The sequence below is a fragment of the Primulina tabacum genome, chromosome 11, assembly GCF_025594145.1.
Source record: "Primulina tabacum isolate GXHZ01 chromosome 11, ASM2559414v2, whole genome shotgun sequence".
NCBI lineage: Eukaryota > Viridiplantae > Streptophyta > Magnoliopsida > Lamiales > Gesneriaceae > Primulina > Primulina tabacum.
In genome coordinates, this window is record NC_134560.1 from 19197328 (window position 1) to 19221997 (window position 24670).

General features: G+C 38.2%; 1 protein-coding gene across 1 annotated transcript; it reads right to left on the bottom strand.

The window, feature by feature from the left end:
- Nucleotides 1-21704: 21704 nt before the first annotated feature.
- On the bottom strand, nt 21705-23806 carry LOC142518265 (xyloglucan galactosyltransferase XLT2-like). The gene has a single exon (XM_075621008.1). It carries the CDS (start codon nt 23695-23697, stop codon nt 22192-22194), a length of 1506 nt encoding a protein of 501 aa, XP_075477123.1. The 5' UTR covers nt 23698-23806; the 3' UTR covers nt 21705-22191.
- Between the last annotated feature and the right edge of the window lie 864 nt (nt 23807-24670).

Sequence of the window (24670 nt, forward strand, 5' to 3'; positions counted from 1 at the left end):
ACCTTTGCTGGATCCACTTCGATACCACTGCTAGATATTATATGACCCAAAAACGCTACCTTCTCCAACCAAAATTCACACTTACTGAACTTCGCAAATAACTTGCGACTCTGCAAGATCTGTGAAACTGTCCTCAAATGCTGGATGTGCTCTTCATGGCTCTTCGAGTAAATAAGAATGTCGTCAATAAATACTATGACGAACTGGTCTAAGTAAGGCTGAAATACTGGGTTCATGAGGTCCATGAAAATTGCTGGGGCGTTCGTCAGTCCAAACGGCATCACCAAGAACTCGTAATGCCCATATCTGGTTCTAAAGGCTGTCTTGTGAACATCTGCATCTTTCACCTTCAGCTGTTGGTACCCCGATCGAAGATCTATTTTTGAGAACACTGTAGCTCCCTGTAACTGATCACAAATCCTCGATCCTTGGGAGTAGGTATTTGTTCTTGATCGTTACCTTGTTCAGTTCTTGGTAGTCGATACACAGCCTCATGCTCCCATCTTTCTTCTTCACAAAAAGTACTGGTGCGCCCCATGGTGAGAAACTAGGGCGAATAAATTCCTTGTCAAGGAGCTCCTGAATCTGCTGCTTGAGTTATAACATCTCAGCTGGAGCTAGACGGTATGGTGCCTTAGAGATTGGCACAGTGCCTGGCACAAGGTCAATGGAAAACTCCACCTCTCTCTCTGGTGGAAGGCCTGTGACGTCATCTAGAAAGACGTCAGGAAAATCTCTGACCACTGGTACATCAGTTATAGACGGAGTGGGTATGTCAGGTGCAGAAACAATGCTGTCCAAGAAAGCCTGACAACCCTTGTGTATAAGTCTCCGCGCTTGTATGCAAGAGATCATGCAAGGGAAACTCCTCCATCTAGCTGTCTTGAAGAGAAACTGTTCCATGCACAAAGGTCTTATCAACACTGACCTTTTATGGAAATCGATAAGAACTCTATTCTTCGTCAGCCAGTCCATTCCCAGAATGATATCAAATTCTGGCATCGGCAACACAATCAAATCGGCATACACTAAGTGGCCTTGCAGCTCGAGATCGATGTCCCTGACCACGCTAGTAGCTGAAAATTCTTCCCCTTATGGGACTGTCACTGAATAGCTCATGTCGAGTCCAATAGACTTGACGTCCAGGTGACTAGAAAATGTTTCTGAAATAAAAGAGTGGGTGGCTCCTGAGTCTAGCAGGACCTTCGTGGGTACTCTCTTTATGAAAATGTTTTCTGTGAGACGTCAGCACAACACAAAAACTTATATCCCAACAATTCTAATCTTAACCTCAAGCACAGAAGAAAACCTCTACCCAAGTCACCAAAATACTACTAGCACACTAATAATCCCAACTAAAATTTGAAACATACATGGCAAAACAATACGGTGCTTATTTAAATAAGTTTACCGGTCAGTAATTTGGTGTCTGGGTTTGCCTCTTGAGCATGCATGGCGAACACTCTTCCATGTGTCGATTACGTCCAATGAGGGCAGTCCTTCAACAGGTGGTCACTGGATCAACATTTAAAGCATTTCCCTGATCCCCATAGACACTGCCCTGGATGTTGGCGATTGCATTTCTGACACATTAGGAAATTACCAGGTCTCTGCGGAGCCTTCTGCTGTGGATAGGACCCTTGCCTTTCGGCGGTCCCTGGTCTGGCTTCTTCCCTGGCTGCCCTTGGTAAGGCCTCTTGAACTGGGTTCTCTGCTGTTGCTGCGGCGCCTGATAGGGCCTCTTGCCTTGTCTGTCAGCCTCAATATCCCTCTGATCCTGTTCTGCCGCCAAAGCTCTAGACACGGCAACTGCATATGTAGTAGGACCAGCTACTCGGACATCTCGACGCAAGATCGGCCTCAACCCATCCATGAAATGCCTCAACTTCCCCTGGGCATCATTAGCTATCAGGGGCACAAAGTGACACCCCCTTTCAAACTTCCTGACAAATTCTGCAACACTGATGTCTCCCTGTCGTAGTGTCATGAATTCCCTGATCAGTCTGGATTGTACTTCTTCAGTGAAGTACTTGGAGTAGAATACCTCCTTAAAGCCATCCCAAGAAAGGGTCTGCAAATTCGCTGCCACGGACGCGATCTCCCACCACAGTCTGGCGTCCCCGATCAGTAGAAATATGGCACACCTGACCCTATCTGCATCTTGAAACTCCATAAAGGCAAAGATCACCTCAATGGATTTAATCCATCCCTCGGCTATCATCGGGTCAGTGGTCCCCGAAAACTCCCTTGGGTTCATCCACCTAAACCTCTCGTATACTGCCTCTGTTCTGAGTCTCGCCTCTGAGTTTGCCGCAGCCTGGTTCCCCACAAACTATGCGAAGAACTGCATCATACCTGCGAGCATCTGCGCCTGCATATACGGAGGTGGAGGTGGGGGATTGGCCCTCCCCTCATCTAGAGGCTCTCGGTCCTCTTCCCTAGCTTCATGGTTAATCAAATGTCTAGGAGGCATACTGTTCCAGAATTTACCCAACACGTAAGCCCAGAATGCATGAATATGATATAAATAAAATAAGATGCACGTACTTGAAATTTAAAATATGCACATGCTGAAATCAAAACTTAATGCTTACTACATAACATAAATTTAAAACCTTAAAACTTACAGACTTGAGGCGTGACTTCGTGAGCTTCTTGCGACTAGCAGTAGGCATAATCCTTTACAAGAACACCGCTCTGATACCAACTGTATCGTACCGTACTTTTAACTACTTAAAATTTGCGGAAAAAATTAAAAATTTTCTTTAAAATAAATTGTGAACCTTCAAAATTCGAGAAAACAACTGTTCACCTCAACATAGTTGCAACCAAAGATCTCAAAATAAAGTTTGCCAAAAGTACTTGTTTAAAATATCATAATCAGTAACATAAATCGGAGTATTTTGAACATTTCATAAACTCTTAAAAAAACTGGGCGGTTGTAACACCTCTGACAGATTTTATAAAATAACACAGCGGAAATTAAAAATTTTACTTAGAGGGAGGAAGGATTAAAATTTTCTTGACATAAAACATTTACAATCAAAATTATATACATGATCAATCAAGTGTTGCATCAAAATACAAAGTATCATTTTTGATCATGTCAAAATGCTAGCAAAATATCTTCTTCCTTCCATCTCTGGTATGCATATGACCCCGGCTCCAATCAACGTCCCGGCTCGTCACTCTTATATGAATCACATGAAATAACTGAAATGAGTATAAAACTCAACAAGTGAAACTCTTACATAACAATGGATACATATCATACTCTATAAAACATGACTTTGAAATCATTAAATACCATCTAACTCTTAAACATGAATAATATAGTAGAACATGAACATAACGATGGTATTTCTCTTTTCTCTGGTGGATTGATATTTCAATAGTATCTCTGTATTTGTACCTATATCACATCGATATAAATCGATTACTCTGTTGGGATATAAGCCTATGGTCGTTGATAAACTAATTTCATGCAATCTCTGACTATGTATCTATCAATCCAATAAATCATTTGAACTCTCTTTTGGGCATTAAATCAAACACTTTGCATACTCTTTCTTTTGTATTCCCTTTTTCACAATTGAGACATATAAAAGCCTCTAATATACAACAAAGTGTATTTATACATAATTTGAATCAAATGGAAGGGAATAACATGTTAAAACCATTGAAACACCATACATATATTATCATGTGAGCACAAGGAAATGAATTCCACTTACAACCAATGGAAACTTTGATTCTAAACTCTTGGTTGAATTCCTACAACAATAAACCATGTATTGAACCATCTATAACTTAATAATCACAAACACATACCATAAAATCCATAAAACCAACACAATCAAACATCCCATATTTCCCCCAACACCATAAACCAAGAAATGACCAAAGCCACAAGCTTACCTTAGCTCCTTGAACCCAAAATAACATTGTTCTAACTTCAATAATCCAACAATAAGCTTGAATCAAAGAAATGAAAGAAGGGAATAAGAACCCTAGCTCTCCCTTTATCTGAAATTTCGAGAAGTAGAGGAAAGAATGAGAGAAAATGAGCCAAATCCTTGTCTTATATCACTTAAAACTCGAAACACGACTTTGTTGTTCACAACCGCAGGTGCGCTAAAGTTCTTACCGCGGGTGTGCTAGGCATTCTGTACCACTTCCAAAAATCCGAAGGCGACGACCGGGGGTGCGCTCCTTTATGTACCGCGGGTGCGCTCTGGTCTCTGCCCAAACACCGCAGGTGCGGTGTCCTTCCTACCGTGGGTGCGGTCACCCTACTGTCAAAATACCCAGGGGCGGTAGCTTCTCTGGCGCTGGTGCACTCTCCTCTGTAGCCAACAATATACTTTGCATCTAAAATCGAATCGCAACGCCGCTTCTCCTCATAATTCGGCAACACTCTCAACAAGAAAGTTGCAACTCTATGTCTTATCTAACCACCCCAATTGGCCTCTTACCAATTGGCTCAACAACCAAATTACCATGAATTAAACCACAAAGACGCTACAATAAAACCAAATATCAAGTATAACCAACAATACTATAAACCATAAATCGCAACTCTCAACAACAAAACTATACTTAAACTTAACCAAATAGTCCAAAAACATAAGAAATCTTAAACCGTACCGTTCACCAAGTTTGGATATTACAATATCCCCTCCTTAAAGGAATTTCGTCCTCGAAATTGACGTCACTGCGCAAACAACTCAGGATACTTTCCTTTCATATCATCCTCTGGTTCCCACGTGGCTTCTTCAATCAATTGATTTCTCCAAAAGACTTTAACAATGCCGATCTCTTTGTTTCTCAATACTCTAACTTTGCAATCCAGAATCTGGACTGGAATCTCTTGGTACGTCAAATTCGGCGTCAAATCCAATGGCTCGTGATGAAGAACATGGGAAGGATTCGCAATATACTTCCTTAGCATGGAGACATGAAAAACATTATGAACTCTATCAAGATCTGGTGGTAAGGCTAACCTGTAAGCTCGATCACCAACTCTATCCAAAATCTCAAATGGGCCAATAAACCTTGGAGTCAACTTTCCCTTTTTACCAAACCGCATCACACCCTTAAGAGGTGCAATCTTCAAGAACACGTGATCGCCAACCTCAAACTGCAACGGCCTACGTCTCACATCAGCATAACTCTTCTGTCTCAACTGTGCTGTCTTCATCCTCTCTCGAATAACAGCAACAACATCAGCTGTCTGTTGGACCAACTCTGGACCCAACATCTTCCTCTCACCAATCTCGTCCCAATATAAGGGAGATCTACATTTTCTGCCGTAAAGTGCTTCATACGGTGCCATGCCAATCGTCGCTTGGTAGCTATTATTGTACGTGAATTCAACAAGAGGCAATTTGGAATCCCAACTACCAGGATAGTTGATAGTACAAGCTCTGAGCATATCCTCTAAAATCTGAATAACTCTCTCTGATTGACCGTTGCTCTGGGGATGATATGCTGTACTGAAGGCTAACCGTGTACCCAAGGCTCTATGCAAACTCTTCCAAAACTCTGAGGTAAATCTAGGTTCACGATCAGACACGATCGACACAGGAACGCCATGAAGTCTAACAATCTCTGCTATGTACTCTTCGGCATACTGGTTCATGGAATACGTCGTCTTGACTGGAAGAAAATGCGCTGACTTGGTCAACCGATCAACGATAAGCCAAATAGAGTTATAACCTTTCTGCATTCTGGGAAGACCAACCACGAAGTCCATCGTAATGTGCTCCCATTTCCATTGAGGAATCGGCAATGACTGCAATGTCCCAGCAGGTCTCTGGTGTTTGATTTTCACCTGCTGACATGTTAGGCACTGAGAAATAAATATGGCAATATCCTTCTTCATTCCTGGCCACCAATAGAGTCTACGAAGATCCTGATACATCTTGGTACCGCCTGGATGTATCGAGTATGGCGCGGTATGTGCCTCTGTCAAGACGTCTCGCCGAATATCATCACCAGTAGGAATGCATATACGGCCTCTAAATGTCACCAAACCATCTCTATTCATCCCAAACTCTGAATTACCTCTCTCCTCTGCTCTGGCTCTCATCTCTGTCAACTGTACATCATTGACATGCTCTCTACGGATCCTGTCCGTCAATGTAGCCCGAATGACCAACGCTGAAAAGTGAGCAATGGTTCCCGGTACTACCAAAGCTATCTCCTCTTGTTGCAAGTCTAACAACAACGGCTTCTGGATCATAGAACTCAAAGAAGAACTTGACTTACGGCTCAAAGCATCCGCTACAACATTCGCCTTCCCTGGGTGATAACTAATCGTCACATCATAATCTTTGACAAGCTCTAACCACCGTCTCTGTCGCATATTGAGTTCTTTCTGAGAAAACAAGTACCTTAACCTCTTGTGGTCCGTGAAAAGTTCACACTTTTCGCCATATAAATAGTGTCTCCAGATTTTCAGGGCGAAAACCACAGCTGCCAGCTCCAGATCATGCGTAGGATAATTTTTCTCGTAGTCTTTCGACTGGCGAGAAGCATAAGCTATAACTTTCCACGTTGCATCAGCACTGCACCAAGACCCTTCTTCGACGCATCGGTATAAACAACAAAGTCCTCTGTACCACTGGGCAATGCAAGTACCGGAGCTGTCGTCAACCTATCTTTCAACTCTTGAAATCCACTTTGGCATTCATTGGACCATTCAAACTTTACAGTCTTCCTCGTCAAATTGGTTAACGGCAGGGCAATCTTGGAAAAATCTGAAATAAAACGATGATAATAACCCGTCAAACCAAGAAAACTGCGTACCTTTGATACAGTGGTAGGGATAGGCCACTTCTGTATCGCCTCGATTTTTACTGGATCAACAGCTATACCATCCTTCGAGACAACATGGCCTAAGAAAGAAATCTGCTCCAACCAGAACTCACATTTCTTCAATTTAGCATACAGCCTCTTCTCTCTCAACAATTGAAGAACAACTCTGAGGTGCTCTGTGTGAAGCTCTCTGGTCTTGGAATAAATCAATATATCATCGATGAAAACAATGACAAAGCTATCCAAATACGGCTTGAACACCCGGTTCATATGATCCATGAAGACTGAAGGAGCATTGGTCAGACCAAATGACATAACAAGAAATTCGTAATGACCATACCTGGTCTGAAACGCCGTCTTAGGGATATCAGACTCCCTAACTTTCAACTAGTAATAGCCAGATCGCAGATCAATCTTTGAAAACACTGTAGCTCGTCGTCTATTCGTGGCAATGGATATCTATTTTTAATCGTCACTTTGTTGATTTATCTGTAGTCAATGCACAGCCGCAAAGACCCATCTTTCTTCTTGACGAAAAGAACCGGAGCTCCCCAAGGCGAAGAACTCGGCCGTATAAAACCTTTATCTAATAGATCCTGCAACTGCGTCTTCAATTCTTTCATCTCTGTAGGGGCCATTCTATACGGAGCCTTAGAAATAGGAACCGTCCCGGGGACTAGATCAATCACAAACTCTACATCTCTGTCCGGCGGTAAACCCGGCACATCATCCTCAAATACATCAGGGAACTCTCTCACAACATCAATATCATCAATATTCAACTTCACAATTCTATCCATATCAACAATCGAAGCCAAAAACCCATCACAACCTCTAAACAACAACTTCTTAGCCTCAAGACATGAAATAAAAGGAAGGACCAGCGAAGTACCTGCACTGGCGAGCATACCTTCCTTATTAACATCATCTGCAAATTTCACCGTCTTGGCAACGCAATCAATCACTGCACGGTAAGTCGATAGCCAATCCATGACAAGTATAATATCAAACGCAACCATCGGAATGACAATCAAATCGGCAAAAACCACTCGCTCATCAATTTGAACAGATCACGCATACACAATAGACGTCGGGCACAACACATCTTCAGAAGGCAATACAACATTAAACTGGAGGGGAAGAATAGAAGGAACTAAACCCGAAGATCTCAAAAATAGTTCAGACATAAAAGAATGAGTAGCACCTGTATCAATCAATGTCGTAGCTACTCTGCCTGAAATTAAAATAGTGCTAGAGATCACAGAAGAATCATGGTTTATACATTCCTTCGTCATGGTGAAGATGCGACCCTGCACCTTCTCTTTACTCGATCTTCTCGGACAGTCCTTGGCGATATGGCCTGCAGTACCACATCGATAGCAAGTGTGAGTACCGAATCTGCACTCTCCCCTATGATGCCTATTACACTTGGGACACAACGGTTTCTCTGGATCAAATGAAACTGCCGGTGCTTTAGAACTTGGTTCCATATTGTCTTTCCCCTTAAAATTGCCTTTTCCTCTTTGGCTCAAACCTTGGCATCTTTGAGCAATAGTCTGCTGCCTCGCCTGTCTCTCTCTAGCAATATCTTTCTCGTATTGCTCGGCTAACAAGGCTTTAGCCACAATCTCTTTATATGTCACCGCCTTAGACATATTGATGTCCCTCCTGATCTCTGCTCGAAGGCCTCTAATAAAGTGAGAACCCTTGTCCTTGTCATTGGAGGCAATATACGGGGCAAAAAGGCAACCCTCCTCAAACTTCAAAATGTACTCGTCAACATTCATACCTCCTTGACGAAGCTCCAAAAACTCAGTCACCTTCCGAGCTCGAAGTGCATCTGGGAAGTACATTGTCATAGAAAAGATCTGTGAAATCTTGTCACTTCAATGCCGGAACATCAACACCCACCTTGGTAGCATTCCACCAAATACGTGCAGCTTTGACTAACATGAATACTGCACAACCAACTCTGTCTTTGTCTTCATAATTGAGATGATCAAAAATCGCCTCAAGTGCTTTGATCCACTCTACAGCCACCAATGCATCAGTGCTTCCTGCAAACTCAGGCGGATCTATTCTCTTGAAAGCAGTAAATATCCCATCGGTTCCAACTATTTGAGCCACTTGGCCTCTCCCTTGGCCTCTACCTTGACCTTGCAAACGGATCAACTGTTGAATCTGCTCGCTATAGACATTGGCTTGCTCTTTCAATAACTTGCCGAACTCGTCGACAACTCTCGATGAGGAGCTATCCTCACCCTCTGAAGCTTTCCTCTTAAGAGGCATTAAATCCTACAATGTGCTCACATAATACATATCAACCAATAACAATAAATAGATGTAGAAGAAGACATACCCGGACCGTTGAAAGCAGACGAAGTCATATGCATTGGTCCGAAGAACAGTGCTCTGATACCACTAAATGTAACACCTCTGACCGATTTTATAAAATAACACAGCGGAAATTAAAAATTTTACTTAGAGGGAGGAAGGATTAAAAATTTCTTGACATAAAAAATTTACAATCAAAAGTATATACATGATCAATCAAGTGTTGCATCAAAATACAAAGTATCATTTTTGATCATGTCAAAATGCTAGCAAAATATCTTCTTCCTTCCATCTCTGGTATGCATATGACCCCGGCTCCAATCAACGTCCCGGCTCGTCACTCTTATATGAATCACATGAAATAACTGAAATGAGTATAAAACTCAACAAGTGAAACTCTTACATAACAATGGATACATATCATACTCTATAAAACATGACTTTGAAATCATTAAATACCATCTAACTCTTAAACATGAATAATATAGTAGAACATGAACATAACGATGTTATTTCTCTTTTCTCTGGTGGATTGATATTTCAATAGTATCTCTGTCTCTGTACCTATATCTCATCGATATAAATCGATTACTCTGTTGGGATATAAGCCTATGATCGTTGATAAACTAATTGTATGCAATCTCTAACTATGTATCTATCAATCCAATAAATCATTTGAACTCTCTTTTGGGCATTAAATCAAACACTTTGCATACTCTTTCTTTTGTATTCCCTTTTTCACAATTGAGACATATAAAAGCCTTTAATATACAACAAAGTGTATTTATACATAATATGAATCAAATGGAAGGGAATAACATGTTAAAACCATTGAAACACCATACATATATTATCATGTGAGCACAAGGAAATGAATTCCACTTACAACCAATGGAAATTTGATTCTAAACTCTTGGTTGAATTCCTACAACAATAAACCATGTATTGAACCATCAATAACTTAATAATCACAAACCCATACCATAAAATCCATAAAACCAACACAATCAAACATCCCATATTTCCCCCAACACCATAAACTAAGAAATAACCAAAGCCACAAGCTTACCTTAGCTCCTTGAACCCAAAATAACCTTGTTTTAACTTCAATAATCCAACAATAAGCTTGAATCAAAGAAATGAAAGAAGGGAATAAGAACCCTAGCTCTCCCTTTATCTGAAATTTCGAGAAGTAGAGGAAAGAATGAGAGAAAATGATCCAAATCAGTTGTCTTTTATAACTTAAAACTCGAAACACGACTTTAATTTTCACGACTGCAGGTGCGCTAAAATTCTTACCGCCGGTGCGCTAGGCATTCTGTACCACTTCCAAAAATCCGAAGGCGACGACCACGGGTGCGCTCTGGTCTCTGCCCAAACGCCGCAGGTGCAGTGTCCTTCCTACCGCGGGTGCGGTCACCCTACTGTCAAAATACCCAGGGGCGGTAGCTTCTCTGGCGCTGGTGCACTCTCCTCTGTAGCCAACAATATACTTTGCATCTAAAATCGAATCGCAACGCCGCTTCTCCTCATAATTCGGCAACACTCTCAACAAGAAAGTTGCAACTCTATGTCTTATCTAACCACCCCAATTGGCCTCTTACCAATTGGCTCAACAACCAAATTACCATGAATTAAATCACAACGACGCTACAATAAAACCAAATATCAAGTATAACCAACAATACTATAAACCATAAATCGCAACTCTCAACATCAAAACTATACTTAAACTTAACCAAATAGTCCAAAAACATAAGAAATCTTAAACCGTACCGTTCACCAAGTTTGGATATTACAGCGGTCCTCGGGTCTAGCCTCCTGCTCAGTCCAAGCCAGCTCCTTGGTTCCCACCTCTCGTCTCCTCTAAGGCATCCTCACCTGCATCGATCAAGTCTTGTGAGTCTAAGGGCTCAACACATATAAACTGGAAGTAGCAAGTAATACGTAATAAAATCACATGCGACTTTAAAATAGATCATACATACTGTAACTTTAACATGCGTATAAAAGCTTGAACTTACATACATAACATAGACGTGCCATAACATTAAAATTTTCTTAAACATGCTTGCATACTTGTCCATACATGAACATACATAAACTTCATCATTTTGCGTAAAGGCATGTTTCAAAGCAAGTGACCCATACATAAATACGCCTGATCAAACTAAACCACTGTACTAGGCTGACAGGGAAAATCCACTGCCACATACATGAGATTCTCGTTCATGCTATAACGGGTGGATTGGTCCCTGGTCATGTTTTACCGCTTTCCAATCCTGATCTAAACCCGTTCATGCTTTAACGGGGTGGAAAGGTCCTCGGCCACGTTCACCGACTTCCAAACCCATTCATAAATTGGTCACATGACATTTAGCATACCTCAAAAATAAAACATTTTATCATTTGCACGTCGAAAATACTTACTTGGCATTGAGGGATTCATTGGATCTTGCTTGGGGCCACTGATTCACATACTAACATGAGTTTCAATACTTATCTTGCATAGCTTAGACGTATAGTCATGCTCACACCCAAAAATGACAAATTTCCTTATGACTTTCTAAATCTCTCGGGACTGTACCTCATTTAATCATCGTACTAAACCATGACGTACAACCCCAAAACAATCAATATATTTTTCCCAAAAATGAGAGTACACGGACCCCGTGCACCACTCCGGATCAGGGTCTGTATAGGTACTGTAAAAGCATACTCGAAAGGAAGTGAAGACACAGACCCCGTGCCTAGGTCCGTGTAAGGGTCCATGTAGACTCCGCAAATTGACACTCCGAAGAAAACAAAGGCACGGACCTCGTGCTAGGGTCCGTATACGGGTCCGTGCAGGCTCTGTACGCGTGAACCAACGAAAATTTATATACTCAAGGCTTATTTCTCCTAACTCGATCATCCCGACCATGAGTCGGCACCTGGAGACCCCTCTTAGGATACTATGACATCGAACCAAACCCATACAAACATCCCAAAGCAACGACGTCCACCATACGACACATTACCACTCAAGAACACGGACTTTGACACCAAATCAATTCCTACGACTCGGAATAAATTCAAGTGCCCCTCGACACTAACTATCGTCCTCAACCTGTCTAAATGCAGCAGCGATCACCCGTCAATCCCCAACGAAGACTGCAACTCAAAACTTCAAGAATGCATCAATAACATAATTTTCAGAAAACGCAATTTGAGAAGTCCCACGAAAAACACTATCACTCACTCAATTTTTATCCAAATAATTCGAATTTTATATCAAATCGAAGGTATCGAAAAGTTCTACGTTTTTTTGTAGAAAGTTTTTCCAGAAAAGCGACCGAAAAATCACAGTATTTAAAAGAACAACAAAAACGTGATTTGATATCCCAAAAATGGTTTCAAAAGTGACCCAAGCATAATTGCTCAAACTTCTACGCATCACACATGTATTTTCATGCATAAAAACATCGCAACACATACTATGACATGATCGATGCAGGAAAAATAGAATATATGTGTCTTTTGATAATTAAAAGTACCGAAACGACGACACCGACGCGGGAAGGATGTGAGAGACGATCCGAGACAAACGTGGCGCTAAATTCCATGAAGAAAACTCTCGAAAAGGTGCTGGAAAAGAAGAGGAGGGGCGACTGCTCTCTTGGGAAAAAACCCTAGGTTTTTCTTGCTCTCAAAAATATAAAATCTGAAACGTAATTGTGTGTGTGTTTTGATTTAATTAGGGGAAAATTATTGCTTAATTAACTAATTAAAGTGCTAATTAAAAAAATACTAACTCCATTAACAAGTTAATCAAAATAGTAAGTTACTACACACTCAATGAAAATCCTTCAATTAAAATAGAACACACAAATGCTAATTTTAAAAGTTTTAAACTCTTAAATCACTAAATAAATAAATTAGGCTTTAAAATGCTAAAATCTAATAAATTATTTAAAATGCCTCATCCTTAACTTAAAATAAAACACTACGTTTAAAATTGCCAAACTCGTCGCCGGTCTCTTTTCCTCGATCCCGTGTCGGATGATCGCCTGAAATATGAAACTCAAGGAAATATTTTTAACGTGCATCACGTAAACATAAACAATTTAAAATAATGAAGTTTAATAAAACATGCTTCACCAAAATCATTTTAAATTTAAATAAATGCATGAGTTTTATGTGTACTGGTTTTGGGCTCTACACGTCATGTATATCATCTTTCAATGCTTCATCAGCATTTGTTTGTTGAAAATTAGATATAAAACAAGAATGTCTAACCTGTGAGTACATAGAACTCATGCATACTTACCAGACCATATTGCGGTAGTCAATCTTTTCTTTCTTAAGTACACAAGATTTGAAATATGACATGCAGTGTCTAAGGCCTCAGCCAAAAATGCTTCGAAATATTATTTGAACTTAGCATCACCCTAGTCATTTCTTGTAAGGTTCGATTCTTCCGTTCTGCAATGTCATTCTGTTGGGGAGTCTTTTGTGCAGAGAACTCAAGATTTATACATTTCTTTTCGCACAATGATGAAAATAGAGAGTTCCCGAACTCCTTACCATTGTTTGTTTTGATTCTCCCTACCTTCAACTTATGTAGGTTTGTAATCTTTGCAAGTAAACCTTTAAAGACAATGAAGGTATCTGATTTTTCTCTAAGAAAGCTTGTCCATGTGAATCATGAAAAATCATCGCCAAAAACAAATAAACAACTTTTACCTCCATAACTTTCTACTTCCATTTGACCCATAAGACATAAGATCCATAGGTAGTAGTTCAAGACAGCTTGTTGTGCCGAAGTGTTCCAACACGGGGTGTGACACCCAAGTTTTCTTACCTTGTTGACACACCCTGCAAAAATATGATACTCCTGAGTATAAGTTGGGCATACCTCATATAGCATCATACATACAAAAGTTCTTTAGTATCTTGAAGTTTGCATGGCCCAACTTTTGATCCCATAGATCTAGCTCATTCAATTTTGCATGTTCGCATGTAAGATTGTCTCCTAATTTATATCACTTATCTATATATCCTATACTAGACATGACACATGTTAGTCTTGTCAAAAACTTAACAGAAATTTTTATCAAACTTAACATATAATTCATCGTCACACAACTGACAAATGGTTATGAGGTTTGAGTTTAGTCCCTCGACATGTAGCACATTGTGAAGCTTGAACAGTCCTTCAACATTCAGTGTTCCTTTTCCCAGAATCCTTTCTTTTACTCCACCTCCATAGGTCACTTTACAACTATTTAGTTCAACATAGTCCGTGAGATGATCTCTTAAACCTGTCATGTGGCGTGAGCTTCCACTATCAAAGTACCAGTGACTTGAAATATTAGTTTTTAATGATGTTTAAATACATGACAATGAATTTTGAATTTTGGTACCCAATTTTCTTCACTGTAGGTCCTTTGTTGGAGGTGTTGCGATAGATGGTGAGACACTTTGGGCAACATCCGAGTAGATTCCTTATACATGTAGTCTTCCCTGAGCTTGAAAGAGTAGGGCTTGATATGATCAGGTTTGAAACAGTAGTGACACACAAAGTGGCATTTCCTTTGCTTCGACTTTCGAGCAGTAGATTCTTTTTTTGGTGGAAACTTCTTAGCCATAGGAGCAACTAAAGTTTTTACTGACGTATCACTATTTTCTTTCACAGATATAGTTGATCTAGATAATTCACCAACTTCAAACACACTGTCGTTGAAACCTAGCCCGGCCTTGCTGTTATTTCCCATCATTCGTATGGAATCAATCTTGGTTGTGCTGGTGTTAACTTAATAATGCTTTGAGTTCCCGTATCAAGTTCGCCCTTGATCTTGCATAATTCAAAATCCTTCTTGCTTAGAATTATTTCAAGTTTGGTCACAACACCCTTTAGCTCAGTATTTTCTTTTGAGAGAATGATTTTCATTTTATTTCTCTTGATCCAATCAGTATACAACTATTCATATAAATTTTGTACACTCTCCAAAGTGACTTCCTCTTCATCTTCCTCAGAGTTTTTTGAATACAACAACCTCCACTAGTTGTAGCATTAAGGCATACTAATTTTGGAGAGATGTTCCGACCACGTGTGGCAACAACCGAGGCAACACCTAGTGGATTAACCTGTAACTAACATTTTTCTTCAAAAGACGGAGTCAATGTAGTGTTGTTTTCCATTTCATTGGATTTATACTCTTCATCAGATTCCTCAGCACTAAGAGAGACATTTAATCCATTATTTTGCATAGTCTATTCGCACATTTATTTGCATAATGTCCAAATCCAGTACACTCTCTACATTGTACGAAATCAAACTTCTTATAATCAAATTGATTATTACCTTCAATCCTTAGCCGATGATGTCCTTGAGTGGGTAGAGATCTTTGCAATTTTTAGGAGCAGTGTGACTTTGAAACATAGATTGTTTTCCAGTCTACTTTTTATTTTTAATTATTTTTAGATAATTTCCAAACTTCTTCGTGATCAAAGAGATATAGTTTTCACAGAGATTCGATTCATTGACTTCATGTGTTAGTTGAAGAAGATCGTTGAAGGAATCATTGGACAATTGGAAAGAAATGATCTTACCTTTGTCCTTTTTTGTAAGTCCGTGTTCATATCGAAAGTACGAAGAAAGCTGACCTAGTCTTCCAGAGAGAGTTGAGATGTGTCTCTGCTTCATCAATTGCACAAATCTTGATATTGAAATGTTCAGGAAGTGATCGTTGGACTTTGCTAACCAGTCGTTCGTTTGAAATTGGGTCACCTAGGATGAATGATTCATTGGCTATCTCTCTCAGGCAACGATCATATTCTATTATTGTTTCAGTCTCTTCCATTCTCAAATTTTTCGAATTTGGACGCAAGTAACCTCAACTTTATACTTTGCACACTTTCAGATCATTCACAATGTTTTTGGAGGATTTCCCATGCTTCCTTAACAGAGACGCTGCTGGTAATCAAACTGAACATGTTTAGATCGAGTGATGTGAATATGAAACGTCCACTATTTTTAACTTTAAAATCCTACTAATTTTTATTTTTTTATTCGAAACTTGCAATTTAAAATACTCAACATTTTCAAAATCCAAAAATTAATTTAACATTTAAAATCTCAAGTGAATAAAATCCCTAAATCGTCAATTAACAAAAATCATACGTCAATCATTAACATGATCAAAACTAAACTTCAAAATAAAGCATAAAAATCTCTAAATAACTCATTCTCAAAATCTTTATTTCAAAACTTTAACTATCAAGCTAATGCGAAAAATAAATGTCCCTCGGGAGTGTACTGTCGGACTCGATCCATTCAAGCATCAGTGCTTCCCTCAATATCATCCTCACCTGCAACCATCCCAAACCTAGTGAGTCTAATGACTCAGCACGTTCTAACCATATGTAACAAATAATATATATATATGCACATGCAGCTTTAAAATAATATTTTAATAAAACAAGTTGGCGTAAAAGCTCGTAATCATATATCATATCATAAATCATTAAATTGTAAAGCTTTCCATCATCATATATCATTTTGGGTGAAGTTTGATCCTTGAAAGTAACTAGCTGTAATCGTATCATGTGGCGACTGATCAGTCTTAGCTCACCATTGCGCATGGGTACGAGCACCAGGCACCGCTATAAATGAAAACACCATCGGCGGGCGCCCTCTGGGGCCTTCTCCTGTAAATAGGCTCCCTCTAGGGCCTTTTCCCGCATGCGGGCTCCCTCTGAAGCCTTCTCCCATAGGCATGCTCCCTCTGAGCCTTCTCCCTCACGATATTCTCAATCATATCATATTATGTTTGTCACAGTCAATTCACAACCTTCAAAATATTTTCTTTCCTTTTTATTCATAAAATATCGTGTCCTTTTCAATTTCGTAAAATAGCATTTTAACAGGAAAAATCGTACAGCTTTAGCATAAGTCATAAGATTTCATATTTTCATAATAAACGTTTTAAAATATCATTTAGCTTGTATTATGATTCTTTGGCGCGCTGCCAACCCTTTCGTACTACCCGGGACGCAAAATGATCATTTTACCCCTGGACTCCAAAATTCCCGATTTTGACTTTTTCTTACCTTTATTGACTCGAGCCTATCCTATAGTATCATATAAGCTTAAAATTGACTTCAAATATTTTTCTTAGACGTAAACCCGAGCCTTTTGATTTAATAATTTAGTGACTAAACCATAAAGCGTTTTTAACACGAATAAATTCAAAACTTAATATTTTCTTCCCAAACTTTAAACATAAACTTTTTATCACTAAACTTAACATGACACCTTAAAATACACTCATAAACATTTCTTAGACGTAAAATTTATCTCCTCAACTAATTTCCCAATTCTTTTTAAAACTTAACAGTACGTCCCGGTTTTAACCCGTATCGACTCAAAACTTAACCAAACTTTACCAGACTTGAACCATAGCTTATTAACACCTTACCAATCCTTTTTCATCCCAAATCAATCAAATTAAAACCCTTTAACAAGCCTAGAACCATGCTTGAAAATTCTGCTCATTTTCGAAAACACTAGCTTACACAAACCCTCAATCCCTTCGACCCTAGACCTGAACGGAGTGGAACAGACCCTGAACAACCCTCCTAGGACCTAGACCGAACCCTTAACAAGCTGCTGGACCAGCCTCTACAGCCCATGTACTTGAAACCATAAACCCGCGCCAAACTCGTGCTCTACAAGGCTATCGCGACTAAGCTTCAAACTTACAGCCTTCCTCCTTGCACCAGCCTTCCCTCGACCCATCTAGGACTAAGACTAGACCCTCTTAGGACCCCTGAACACGTCCCAACAGCAGCCTGTATCTGTGCCTTTCTAGGAACCCAAACTGTGCCCTAGCTTGTTTTGAAACCCGAATTACCTATTTCTCCATCTTGTCCAGCCCTTATCCATGCCTCTATGGACCCTTAAACGTACTGAAAAAGTCCTATCTAATAGCTCTACCATGGTAGCCCCTTTTTGCATCAATACCATGATTTTAAAAGGATGAAAACTCAAGTTTTATCATGTATATGCCATAAAAACGAAAATAAAAGGAGGGTTTCATATTTTTCATGCAAACATGATTAAACACACATAATATGATTTGAATGGTGCAAAAAAAAGGTTTAGAAACATGTCTTTGTGTTTAAAACGCTCGAAATACGAATATCGAGGCGGTGGAAGTCGGTGATGAACAGAAGACGATTTGCATTTTTTTCTACCCTTTTTTTCTTGTCAAAACCTCACCAAAAACCCACTTTGGGATGCAAGGGAGTCGAGTGATCGTTGTTGGAAGGAAGAACGAGGAAGAAAGTCGAAGAACAATAGAGAAAAAAATTCGAAATTCCCTTGGCTTGCAAAAGAAAATAGCCGCTGTTCCTGCCTCCCTGCAATTCGCCCGTTGTATTACTTGTTGTGAATTGTGTGTGTGTGTTTAGGTTTAGGTTTAGGTTTACTTAAAAAACAAAAAGTCTTTTTAAGCATTTAATTGGGCTTAATTAATCTTAGTTTTTAAATAATTAATTCGACTCATTAAGATTAATAAAATCGTTAAGCCTCAAATTAAAAGATTTAAAAATACCTAACTCCAAAAATCCCTCATAAAATATATAAAATCACTTGCTCCCACTAATTAATTTAAATTTGACCTTAAAAATACAATAATTCTTTAAATATTTAAAATAAATATTTTCTTAACTAAAAATAAAAATTTAACTTTTACATCTTTAACACCTTAATCGTCTCCAGTCGTCCGTCCCCGGTCAATATCGATATTCGTCTGAAAATATTTAAATTATGAACCAAGCAAACTTACACAGTTAATAATTTAGTCACTCAAAATATATCATTTATGTATCTAAAATAATTTAGCTTAAAATATTTTAGCAATTTAATAATTTTAATGCATGCGGTCTAATTGGACTTATTTTCGGACGTTACAGAAGATGACATTTAAAGCTTTTGAATTGTAGTTCGGAACTTGGACTTAATCAGTTGTCCATTGACTTTCTGGCTTTGGCAGACTGTCACAATCTTCATCTAATCTTTTCGGTGAAGTCCAATCACAGACAACTCGTTGCCATGATCTCTCTCATCTATGGACTTAATATATATTAGGATCTTGACCTTCCATACAATGTAGTTAGATCCATCCAAGACAGGTGGTCGTAGTGCAGTGTTTGTAAGTCACGTGTCCATTAATTTGTACCCGTTGAACAAAAATAACCAGAATCTCACTTAGTAAAATCAAGTGGAGGATCATCTACCACTTGTTGGAAATTCTGTTTAACATAAACGGTAAAAACATCGTGTGTATCAAATATTAATGTTGTCTTAAATGTTACAACACCTATTGATAACACGTAGCGGAATAATAAAGCACACAAAAAAATAAATTAAATAAAAATGAGTCAGATAATTATGCACAAATATAAATACTTGCGCAATGCCTTGGGGAAAAATAATCACTTGAAAAAAAACTTTAGTTTACAAAAGAACACTAATGATTCTATGAAAAATTATTTTTCTTAACAAGTTAAGAAATCAAATTGCATTATAAAAATAACAATAAAATAACCGAAGAATACAAAAAGTATGTGCCAAAAACTGGAGTAACAAAACAAAATCTTCAATCAACACTTTCACAAGTATTGTGTTCAGATATCTTCAACAACCACGTCAACATAATTCTAAATAGTAATCTTCAAACGTCCGACGCTCTACCATTTAATTAGCTCTTTGAGAATATTTCTCTCTCCCTCCACACTTTTCCGCAACAGATGATCCTTGTATTTATTGTCATACTTTTCCTTATAAACGTTTCCTTGAGTAGATATTTAAAAACATGGTAAGATAGAGTTTATGAGGCAAAAAACACTTTTAAACATATTAAATGAGAGTCAATCTCCATAAAATTCTAGAATGAGAAACTCTTAATCAATTATTTAACAAAATCTTATCAATAAAAAAAGATAATTTTAAAAAAAATAAATTATATCTTAAAATCCAAGAATTATTTTCCTTTTCACAAATATTTATTTTCGGACAATATAAATATGATATAGATTAATGAAAAGAATCGGCGGCGGCCTCCACTTGGATTTTGATATTTAAATATATAGAAGTTTCAGCATTTTTATTCAATTCGTTCTTCTCATTATTTAATATAATAAAATATTAATATTAAATAATTTTGGTTTGAATCGTTCTTTTCATTATCTACTATAATAAAGTATTAATAATAAATAATTTTCGAATCAAGTTAATTTTTTGAATACTTATCTATGCTTTCATCTTAACTATCTTAATGGGCGACTAGATTTATATTGTCATTTGATGCCACGGTTTCTTTATTAATATTAGGGCATCGACGCACGCCATGTATAATATTATTTTTATAATTTATTTAGTTTACATTTAAATAAAGATCAAAATATAATTATAAAATATAGTCTCTTCGACTATACTGCAATTTGGATATATGAATTTAAAAATTAAATTAAAAAAAAAAAGAAAAAAAAAGATCCAAGTAGGAATTGAATATACAACTTGATAATTAGGAAACAAAAAATCTATCCGCTGAGCTACATATGATTTACATTAAAATTTTAACACTTTATTAATATATATAATTATTAAAACAGACTATGACACCAAAAATTAATTAATTTAAATCTCTCAAACTTAATAATATAGCATAGATAATATGTTAAACCTTGTCTTTCATGGAGTCCGAGTCGGTGAAATCAGTAAACATTAGTTGAGTAAGTGGGCAATTACTTGGTCAACGATCATGTGTTCGATTCTCAATATTAGCATTTTTTTGGCTGAGAATGAATACAAGATTTGTCATGTAAAATTTACCTAGTTCGCATGCTTCAAAGGCTACGGCGTTGACACGGAGATAAATCCCGTACATACCTAATAACATCGGTTGCGAACTTCATCATCATAAAAAAACAACATGTTAACAAGTATAATTTCTCTGGCAGTCAATCACTCAATTATATAAATTATTGAATAATTATTAGGTTTGAGATGAGTTTGGATATGCTGATCGAAATTAAGGCTTTTGTGTCCATACTTACACTGAAAAATAATACTTTGGAATTAGGATCCTTGTGACATGAAGTCATGAGAAATCAACTCGCAAGGTTCGTCATTGATTTGGCATAATCTTCACCATAACAACACCAAACAGAAGTTTCAAATGATTTTAAAACAAGGCTTATCGAGGCACCTCTCCCATCACAAAAGTTAGGATCCTTGTGAAGGTGTTCGGAGTGCAAGCGACAGCAAGATTTTTGGGATCCTGCGAATGTTTCCAGGACATATGGTTATATTATTGGACATTAGTTAAATTGATGTTGTAACCTTTTAGGTATGTAAAAATTGTTTGTTTTTGGCAAACGAAGGGTTAATGACTTCAGTACTAAAATCCTCAAGAGGAAGGAGGAAGGGATAGAGAATCCCATCAGAAATTATAAGTATGATAAAAAATCTAATAATACTCCGATTGAGAAACTATACAAGGGAAAACAAATCCAAATTTAAACAATTCAAACCTATATTTCCTTTGGTGCCAAGTCTGCATGGATTCTGGCTCACCTTGAGGATACATTTATCCTGCAACTTTTCGTCAATTTCAAAGGTGTAAAAGATCATAAAAAGCAATAATCCCATAGAATCACTAACTTCAATATAGAAGGTCTAAAGATGGTAGAAAGCAAAAATCCATTAACTTTTACGACACTTCTAGCTTTAGTTTCCAAGGTATAAAAGATAACCTGAGACTTTTACAACACTTCTAGCTTCAACTTCCGGAGGTTCAGCGCATAAATTGCAACTTCGAAGGTCTAAATCATCGTACAGAACAACAGCTCGGTGGCTTTAACAACACTTACAGCTTAAACTTTCGAAGATTCAACACATAACTGGCTACCTGGAAGGAATAAAAAACAAATCTGCGGCGGCTTTACTTACCCAACACTTCGAGCTTCAATCTCTGAAGGTCTAAAAGATCATTGATCATGGTTGGAGAACATCTTCTGTCTGCTAAACCTTATCAAGACTTCATCCATGGCAATATCAAATGCATCAACATATTTCCCCAAATTCACATTAGACCTTGAATACAAAAACTTTGGCACAAAATCAATAATTCTCTCCCTCATTTTCTTCACTTCTTCAATACTATATTTCTGCAAAATTTTCTTGATTATCGAGCTGTCATTTCTCACATCAATATTATCAATAAATACTGAATATTTATCATATGCAGCAGGTAAGTGCCACTCAAATTGATTCTCGAAGCTTCCTCTCCAAAAATACACCGGGATTGTACCTGCTAACATACAATCAAATGCGGATCTTCTTGTTGATCCATCTCCTTTAGGCTGCATACAGAAATCTGAATCCAAGAACCCCTCCAGTATAGCCGGTGCTCCGTCGTAACATCGAGTTACAGCGCAGTCGACTACTTGACACCAGCTTGATTCGTTTTTACAGTACGACATAAGCACAGTCCTGAAATCATTCTTGATTTTCTTGCGGGTCGCTCCCACAAATGTAAGTAAGCTGGATCGTTTTCTAGAACGAATGAAATCCTGCCAAATGCGGATATCCGATTCGGATCGAGGGTGGAAGGCAGTTGGATATGGGATACTGATTTCTAATAGATCCCACGGACTTCTTTCAACTGATAACTTAAGAACATTTTTCATTAATGGCATGTAAATGAATCTTGTTCCCCATTCATTGTCATTGTCAGTTAATCTTCGAAAATCCCAAGTTAATCGACCCAACACGATGAAATGATCCGACCCATTTGATTTCATCCATGGGGTTTGATTCTTAACCCAGTTCAACATAGTTACGCTGTGAAAATCGCGATCTTTCGAAGTGTAATTGAACCATAAATACCTGCCCACAGCGAGTCCTGCGTAGAAAGGGATGTAAAACGCCGTGGCTTCATCTTGATTCATCGTCCTGCAGATGTGATTCTTCATTCTTTCATGGTATATGACTTCTGCTGAATACATATCAGTCCAGTACCAAGCTGAGGTAAGATTCCGTGGAACGACGTCGTTCAAACCCACCGCCGGAGGCCCAAATCCGTCGTTTGACACGGCGTTGCAGCGGGAGCTCCACGGGTCGATTTCGTGGCAGTTTTGGAGGAGTTCTTCGTTGAGCATCGGAGGCAGATCGTAGATGTACACTCTTCCGAATTGGCAGACGCCATCTGGTCCGGTATGTGACGTGGTTTCGATTTGTCGGTGCTGGGTTGAGGGAAGGATGGTAGGCGGCGGCGGCGGCGGAGAGGCACGGATGAGGAGAAGGACTAGTAAGAGCTGCAATGAGATCGTTGCAGTGAGCCAGGCCCAGCGGTGCGAAGAGATGTGAGCTTTCAAAGATTGAAGGGTGATTCTGATTTCGAGTTTCTTAGACTTCCTCGGGGAGTAAGAGAGGTGGCGCTGCTGCTGATGCTCCTCCGCCGCCGCTGCGTGTTTTCCGGAAGTCGGCCTCATGAGTTGAGATTCTTGTCCGAAGGTGGAGACGAAAAAGAAAGGAAAGAGTAGTTAATTGTGTGGTTTCACAAGGAAGGTGGAGATAAAGCGGCCCAATGGGAACTCACAATAATTTTAGGGGAAATTACCAATAAATTTTCACAGCAAGCTTTAGGTTTTCTTCAGTTCTTTTGTCAATATTTTTTTCTTCCCACTATCTTGACAACACATTGTTATTTGATTAAGCTCCCTAAATCTTGCCAAAATACAAAAAAGCCTCTTTTTTATTAATACCTTTTCACTGTATATTTGAATAATCAATAATAAGAAATAATAATGTGAAGGAGTTATTTTCCTAAAAGAATTATTTTCCTTCGCTGTTCATTTTGAACTTGAGAAAAAGTAATCTCCGACGACAATTTTTTAGTATAGGCACTTACATCTATGACGAGGCGAAAAAAAATCTTCCAAAGTGAAGGAAGTTGAATGCAAAAGTGAAGAAGAAGGAAAATAACTCCAAAAAAATTGGATTTTTCCCACGGAATTTTGTATTCCATGATATAAATAGACTAAAAGCGTTTTTTTTCACGTGTAACTAAGAGTTTTAGTGTTTTATTGTTGATTTTTTTTCCTCATTTTCTAAATCCATAATGTTTATGTCGTCTAGTTTTTTTTAGAGTATTGATGCAGATTTTGTTGCTACTTTTCTTATTACATTGTTTGTTTGTTCTATTTTATTATGTTTTTAGAATTTTCGAACGAATATTCTTAAGTTCGTAATTTTCTATTATAATAACTATTGAGTTTAAATCTTTTATCACCTATTTGTAGGGTTTTGTTATTTAATTTGATAGAAATTTAATATTTCTGTTGTCTTTGCAATATGTTATTTATTTGAAATGCTTCAATGCGTAAGTTAATTAATAAATTCGTTTTTTTTTCTTTTTTTTTATTTGTTCATCCCCATTTTTTAAGTTTCTATTCTTGAACATTT